At 49.9% G+C, this 8,118-nt stretch overlaps 1 protein-coding gene across 1 annotated transcript in view; it reads right to left on the bottom strand.

Moving 5' to 3' along the window:
* Window positions 1-986: 986 nt before the first annotated feature.
* Window positions 987-8,118, bottom strand: part of Syt13 (synaptotagmin 13) — a 39,445-nt gene continuing 32,313 nt past the window's right edge. Inside the window, exons 5-6 of the mRNA XM_059259442.1 lie at window positions 3,877-4,006; window positions 987-1,870 (exon numbers count right to left, since the gene is read on the bottom strand). Of these exons, the coding sequence (XP_059115425.1) occupies window positions 1,566-1,870; window positions 3,877-4,006 (435 nt within the window). The 3' untranslated portion in view covers window positions 987-1,565. The remainder of the gene's footprint in view (window positions 1,871-3,876; window positions 4,007-8,118) is intronic.

Here is an 8,118-nt window from a genome sequence, read left to right as displayed (position 1 = left end):
AGTGTTCCCTGGCAGAGGCTTAGGTTCCTTCCCACTGATCCCAACTGTTCACGCAGATTCAGCCGATTTAGAAGCGGCTTACAAGCATGGCTGGAAACAAGCTAAGCCAATGTAAAAAGTGACTGAAGACTTTTGATTCACCAGTCTGACATCTCTGAGTAGTTTACAGAGGAGGTTTTGGAAAGAAAGCACAGCCATGAGGAGCTAGGAGTGCCATCAGGTGAGCAGTGACAACTTATGTCTGCTTAGATGCCTCTTTGCTTGCCTTCTGTAGTTGGGCAAGCAGGCTCCGGTGACATCGGTGCTGTGTTATAGATGGCCACACCGAGGCGCCGTAGAGCAAGGAAGTGACTGACAATCCAAATCCTGTCTCACAGGTATCCGCGCCTGCAGCCACTTACACTTAATTCCCAGTGTGGGTAGCTGTTGGAAATATCAATGGAGGCAGATATTTCCAAACCTAGACTCTTGTCATTTGCCAGTTAAAGGGACATGTCTCCCAAGCTGGAGGGCAGTGCGTTTCAAGAGGCCGTATTTCCTCTTGGAGTTGTTATCCATCTCCCCGTTCACATAGCCAGATGGAATAGGCCAAGCTCAGAGCTGCTTCCTTCTGAAGTACGGGCACACTGAGAAGGACATATCTGCCCCACAGAGTCAGTTGGGGGAGGGTGGTGGCATTAGTGGACATGACAGCTAGCCCTCAGAATGCACCAGTCACCCCAGAGAATGCCACCAGAGCTTGCCAGGGAAAGAGTTCCTTGGGTATGATAAAAAACAAACAAACAAAGCCCACCCTGATTTCTTAAATAAAACACTCAAAACACACAACACAGTTCAAGAGTGGGATGGAACAGCAAATGCAGAAAAGGGGAGAATTAGAGCAAGCAGAGCGTTCCCTTCTTCACACTGCCCTGGTGTGGAGCTCCTGGAGGACAAGGATGGAAAGCAGCCCCTCCTGCTCTGCTCCAGAGACCCTGTGCTTGTTAAAGACAGATGCCCTGTGTATTCCACCCAGAGCATCAATCTGGCGTGACCCCCAAAGGCCCAAGGACCTTCTGGCCAGCCAGTGGGTCTCAACCTTTCTAAGGCCGAGACTCTTTAATAAAGTTCCTCACATTATGGTGACCTCCAACCATAAAATCATTTTCATTGCTACTTCATAACTAATTTTGCTACTGTTGTGAATCATAATGTAAGGATTTTTGGAGATAGAGGTTTGCCAAGGAGGTCAGGACCCACAGGTTGAGAACTACTGCTTTAGACTAAAGTGAGCAAGGATGGCTGCCCACAGAGTGTACCTGACACGCGTCTTTTCCCATAGCACAGATGAGAAAGAGGCAGTCTTCTGAATGATCCTGATGTGCCAATCACACTGCCTTGGTGACTCTGCTCACTTTTTAGTATTGGGAATATATATAAAGAGGAATGAGATCCTGGCTTCAGCCAACACATCTGCATCTGTCTTCAGGTGTAGGCATGTGGACAGGGGTAGGAGGGGGCGACTGGCAGCTGAGCCTGGAGGATGACCGTGCCCAAGAAGGACGAGGTTGGTGGTTGGCAGCCGACTACAGGTGCAATTGGTGCCACATGGCAATCTGCCGGCGTGGGTTTTTTAGCATCTCCTCCCAGTGGCTGCGCTCAGAGCCCGAGGCATGCAGGCCTAGGCTGCAGTGACCCAGCTCACAGCTCGGGCCCTCCTCTCCCTGGCCCAGCACCTCCAGCTCCACACTGGATGCCCGCAGCAGGTCATCTGGTAGCTCAAACATGATCATCTCGTTCCACACAGGGTTGATCTTGTGTTTGGCCCGTTTCGTCTGTTTCTTCTTCAGCTTCTGAGCCTGGTGCTTCAAGGTCACCTTGACAGAGACATCTGGGCAAGGGTACAGAGGAAAAAAAGACAGGGTGGGGGTGAGCTGCTAGGGTCTGATGGCACCTGGAATACGTCTCCTTCTCCCTACACCTCCACTGGACGGTGCATTCACTCAACAGGTATGAAGTATCTACTAGATGGCAGGCACTGGCCGAGATTTAGGAAGAGAGACGAAGTTGCTATGTCTGTAACTTGCACTAGAATGTGAGAGACTGACCATCCAGGTTGAGTATCCTTATCTGTAAGGTTTGAGACCATAAACTTTACAGATCTGGGGTGTTTTTCAGACTTGGGGAAAATGTGCATATATATATTTCAAGATATCTTGGGGATGGGATATGCTTAGGGAAGCATAAAATCCACTTCATGGTTCTTTTTTTCTTGAACCTAGGGCCTTACACATACTAAGCAAGCATTCTACCATTGAGCAAAATCTCCAGCTTTCTTTTTCTTTTTGGTTTTGAGACAGGGTTGCACTATGTCACACCAGCTGGTCTTGAACTTTCTCTGCAGCCCACGCAGGCCTGGAATTTGAGGTCTTCCTGCCTTCACAGTAGCTGGGATTCCGGGCCTACACATGCATCGTACACACAGCTTGAAGACTATTTTATACAACATAAAACCAAGTTTTGTTTTGTTGTTTTGTTTTGAGCAGAATTCTCCACTAGTGGTCAGGAGAGTTCAGATGTTGGCATTTATTGGATTTTGGATTTTCAGATTAGAGATATATTAGCCTGTCACAAAAGTCAATGGGTGGCTCAGACCTGGGCATGTCAGAGGGCCTCTGGGGAACCACGTTGACCATAGACCTTCTAAGTGACTTGACAAACCAAGTCAGAGACGAGGCCTTATGTGTCCTCCAGTTTGATTTCAAATCAGACCAGGAAAACAGTGTGCTCCCCACCATCATTCTCCAGTCCATTGTTAAGATGATGAGTCACTTCCTGCTGGCCAATTGAGTTCTGGTCACTTGTCTCTTTTCTAAGCTTTCCTTGAGGACCTGGATTTCCTGTGGAGAGGGTGAGGACAGGCTCCCTGCTCCCAGGTCCCCAGGAAATTCACAAGTCAGCAGGCAAGCTTCCACAGCTTAGGACATTTTATTTTCATTAGTCAAGGTTGCCCAAGCTAATGTGAGAGTAATTGTTACTTTGTATTTATTGCTATCGTTATCGCCCCTGGGTGGTTAGTTTGTTATTTCTGCAGAGATATTTCAGACACAAAGTGCTCTTCTGTAATGGTCCTGATGGGAGCTATTTAAAAAAAAAAAAAAAAAAAAAAAAAGCAAGACAGAATTGACTGGAAGGGATGAAGAGCAAGACATCCACCTCTGACCTGTGGCTCAGGACTACAACACCAGCCCTTCTGATTTCATTTGCCCAAGACCTGTTAGGAATGCACGGGCAAATCTGTGTTGTAACTTTTTATACATAATGATAATGATGATTTCTGTAGTATTGTTATCTTGCTTTGTGTGTAGGTATGACCCGGCTCATCCCTGCTGCTTTCCTGCTTTGCTAGGAGAGCCTGCTCAGTCTCCGTGACTAGGGACCTGTGCCCAGGTATCAGAAGGCAACCCCAAACCTACAGGCTTTCATGAAGAGGCTTATGTGGGTAGCCATGCTATAGGCTCCTTAAGCTCCAGACTTTACCCTCACAGCCACACATTATCTGCTGTCACCCATGCTCAGCAGGTGTGTATGGTGGGGTGCATTCGGCTGTCACCCATGCTCAGCAGTTGTGTGTGTTGGGGGTGGTATTTGGCCAAGGCTTGGAACAGAGAAGAGAGTGGGAGCATGTGGGAACACTAGCAGAGATGTGAGAGAACTTAAAGGCATGAGTGTGTCCGTCAGAACTGACTAGTGTATCCTGGGCAACAGATGTTGAGATTGACTCTACAGCTGGATTCCTATCACCTCCCTGTTCACCCACCTCCATTTTATGCCACTGCCTTCTGCACGCATCCCAGAGCTGGGGCACCCTGCCTGTCTCCTTGCAGCCTCACTTACCCTTGCCCAGAAGCTCCTTGGATTGGTTAGAGTGGAGGTTCTTGGCTTTAATCAGCACCACCAGGAGGCGATTGGCAGCCGGGAGGTAGCTGATGGACAGAAGGACCTCCCCAGTCCCTGCAGATGGTTCCTGAAAACAGGAGAGTAAGGGATTACACTTGGCTTCTGACCCATCAACTGCAGCCGAGACTAGAGTCACACTGCCCTCATACCCCACAGATATTCCAGCGTCCATTCACTAAAGGTAAGTTTATCTACCACTGTACAAGGCAGCAGGGTCCAGAGGAAGGGGGCTGTGTGTGATCAGGAGTCTTGTCTTCCATATGTCATCTTTCTGTGTTGTTTGTTTCTTTTTTTTTTTTTTTTCCTTTTTTGTGTTTTGTTTTGTTTTGTTTTGTTTTGAGGCAGAGTCTCACGACATTAGCCCTGGCTGGCTCAGAACTCACTATGTACACTAAGCTGGCCTCAAACTCACAGAGATTCACCTGCCTCTCCCTCTAGAGTTCTGGGATTAGGCATGAGCCACCACACCCTGGCACATGTTATCTCTTTATATCCAACTTACAAACAGAAAAATAGCCTCCACTCAGGCTACATTGAGGGCAGAAAGGGGGGGGGCTCTCCTTCTCTACTCTTTATCTACACTCTGGAGGTACTTTGGTAGAACTCCAGGGTCCTAGGAAACCCAGTTTTTGAGTCACAGTATGTACCCATCAGGCTCCTGGGAGAATAGAGAATTACTTCTCCCCCCTCTTGATTTCACTTATTTTTAAGCATATGTTTATATGTGTGTCTCTGTGTGGGTATGTGCATGTGGGAGTGCAGGTCATCAGCTCCCTTGAAGCTGGGGTTACCCAATGTGAGTGCTGGAACTTGGATTCTCTTTCGGAGTGGTAGGAGCTCTGAATTTCGGAGTCATTTCCCCAGCCCCAAGTCTGTTTCTTTGTTTGAAAAGGTAACTCCAGCTTTGGAGGTGATATCACCAATGAAGTGGCTGTCCGAACGCTTACAAGGACTGGATACACCAATAGAAACCAGCGACATCAGCACAAGGCTGGAGCAGCAGGGACGGCTGGGCAAGGACCCAGGAGCAGTGGTGTAGTCCAAGGAGGCACGAATCCTGGTCTCAGGGGCTCCCAGGCCCTCCATCTCTGTCCACCCCATATGCTGGTTTACAATGTCCCCCGTCAACCTCCTGCAGGAGTCTGAAATGTCGCCAAGATCTTTGAAGGAACCCTGCCCTGCCCTGTGGCACAGCCTTAGGAGTCAGCTTTTGTCCTTTCTTGGTGCACAGTGAGGGGACTCAGGGAGCCCCTTCCCCACCCCAACACTGGGGTCACTGGTGAGTGGTCACCCTGGCACAGGGCCCAGCTGCAGTTAGTGGAAGCTTGCTGTGTGTTCTGAGCACACCCTCTGCCTCAGAGCATGCCTGTCTGTCATCCAGGACAAATGTCTCCACCATGACCCCAGTGGCTCCTTCCTCCCGGGGGACTCCTTTGGAACTGTCCTTTGCTCTTGAGGGAGGAGCCAGTTCTCCATCCTAATTGACTCCTCTGTTTTGTTCCTCTATCTTCTCTCCTTTTTTGAGGTGTTTCTAGTTCTAAGAATTGGGGAACCTGCAGGCCATTACCTCATGTTGGGAACTGGACCCCACAAAGCAGGAGCAATGCCCTTGCAGAGAAGCACGGTAATGGCACCCACACCTTCGTCCCCACGGCTGCTGTTCCTGTATCGTTTGGGAGCTACTGTCAGGCAGGAAGGCAGACAGTGTTCTAGGAGGTTGCTAGACTTGCTACCCTCCTGACGTAGCGCGGGGAAACAAGCTTCCTGCTCTGCCCCTTTGCATCTTTGCTAATTGGATCCTTGAGGCAGCTGGTGGTCCAGCCTGGTCTGTTGAGGTGCCCAGAGACAGCCCATGGGCTTGAGATTCCAGTAGAAGTTTAATGAGATATAGGTGGCTAGTCACGTGACAAATTGAGCTGGGAGTCTCGGGGAATCTTGGGATGACATGAGCGCAGGTCTGTTCAACAAGAGCACTGTGCCCCACACCAGTGTGCTGCCTGCCCCCTAGACTGCAGGGCCATTGCACATCCCTGGCACCAGCCACACACTGGACACAAAATAAATGTTTGCTAGAAACATTTCAGACATCTCTCTTAATCTTGGCAATGACCTTGAGAAGGACACTGAAATTCTCATTCTCTGCAGGAAAGCCAAACGGGGCTTGTTACCACCTGGGTCAGTGGTGATAACATAGCAAATCTATGAAGTCTGCTCTAAGGGAGCCCAAGTCCCAGGCCACTGCTCTGGCTTCCTAGGTGGACAGTCTCCCCTAGAGCTCTCGTTTTACAATAGAGGCACTCAGGTCTGGGGACAGAGCTCCACAGCTGGCCTAGGCTGTGGTGACAGATGCCCAGGCCTGAGCCTTCTGCTCTTCACAGAGCAGGCCTGCATCTTTGCAAGGCTTCTCATGTGTGTGTGAGTGAAAACCAGGACCAGGCTTGTGGATGTCGTCATGCAGGACAACTGCAGGAACACCTGGCTGGGTTCAGATGCTCAGAGCACCACAGATGAAAAGCAACCCCATGCTTCTCCTTTCTCCTGTCTCTCCCCACCTCTTTTTCTCTCTAGATGCTCAATGAATCACTCCAAGCTGCCCTCAGAGTTGGGTACTCTGTTGTCCCTAGTGACGCACATGCCACTTTTGGCAAAACATTTTCCGTTTGGAACTGGGGCACTGCTGCCACCTCTGTTAACCCATTCGAGCCCGGAAAAGAAGAAACAGCTGGGTTGCAATAACTGTAGATTCCTTCACCAGCTTCAAATCAGCCTTCGCTCTCCATCTGGGTGGGGTTTCCTGAGATGGCCTGAAGCTTGATGTCTCCCCCAACACTGCCCAGAGGGAAAGAGATGTGCCTCGTATCTGTGGAGTTGGCGACAGCCACAGCCAGACTGATGACATTAAGATGGATGAGCAGAGGACGGGACTCCGCTGCAGCTGTGGCATACTTCCTGGGACACAGCAGGGGTTAGGTGATGTGCTTGTGAATGAGTGATTGTTGTCTTCTGGGGGACGGACAGAAGCAGGCAAGATTCCCAGGATTTCTGTCTCAGGGAGGTGTGTTTCAGCCCTTCTGGGGTCATACCCAAACACTCATGTCTGCTAGGGGAACCTCCCAAGCTCCAGAAAAAGCCAGCTTATCAGTTTAATAAGCCCATATGTCTTCTTTCCCATCAGGGGCCCTGTCTGTGACCCCCACAAGCATCCAAATCACATACTAACTAGAAAGTAGGCATTGAGGCAGCAGGTCTCAAAGGGTGGCTGTGGTTTTTCCTATCAGTTTTCCAAGCTGAGGAGGAAAAAACAACAGATAAACAGGGCCCAGAAGAAATGATGACCCCAAGGGAAGCAAGTGAAGAGTGGGGTGCTCTCTGCCCCCTCCCACTACAGTCCAGGCTTGCATAGGAAAGACCCACGCCTGTCACCTCCTCTGGCAGGTGCATGGCAGTTGAGCAAAGCATCCAGAATGAGTCAGAAGGACATGCCGTTGAGGCTGAGCCGTCTGCCCTGTCTGGTATGCTGGTGCTGGTGGATTCCTAATCAGGTCAGCCTCAGTTGCCCCTGTGTGCAGACAGGGTAGTCACAGTGTTACCCTCCCCTGCCTGGGTTGGGAAGTAACTACTAGAAGGAAGATGATTCCCTGAGCTGAGCCACTGAGATGGGGAGCACAGAAATGGTGTCTCAAAGGGCAGGTTGGCAACTTGCTTTATCCAGAAAGGGTGATGGGAAAGGCTGGCAACACTTTGGGCCTTGCAAGCTGATCCAGACTGGTCCAGCCTGTGGCCCACGGGCTGCTGGGAATGCCACCCAATGCAAAACCACAAACTCACTTAAAACAGTCTAAGATTATTTTATGATTTTTTTAAATAAAACTCGATTGTGTGGCTCTTGATAGTTATCTTTGTAAATGTCAACTTCATGTCCCAGTGTCAAAAGGTTGGACATGTCTTAGTGCTGTAGACCAGCTAATTGACAGGTCTTTACCACAAGTTCCCTGGAGGCTCTTCAGTGGCAGACTCTTGACACTGATGACTTATGCACCATCCCTGTCCTGCCTTGACCCCGTGCTGTCATGGCCTGTGGGGATCATGGCTTGCTTCCCAAGGAGCCCAGCATCTCAGCAGCATCCTCAGCAGAGACCATCACAGAACAGTATCTGTGCAGACCACTCAACCGGGCCC

The sequence above is a fragment of the Peromyscus eremicus genome, chromosome 4 (assembly GCF_949786415.1).
Source record: "Peromyscus eremicus chromosome 4, PerEre_H2_v1, whole genome shotgun sequence".
Classification (NCBI taxonomy): domain Eukaryota; kingdom Metazoa; phylum Chordata; class Mammalia; order Rodentia; family Cricetidae; genus Peromyscus; species Peromyscus eremicus.
Note: the sequence above shows the minus strand (reverse complement) of the source record. Positions and strands in the feature narration are given on the sequence as shown.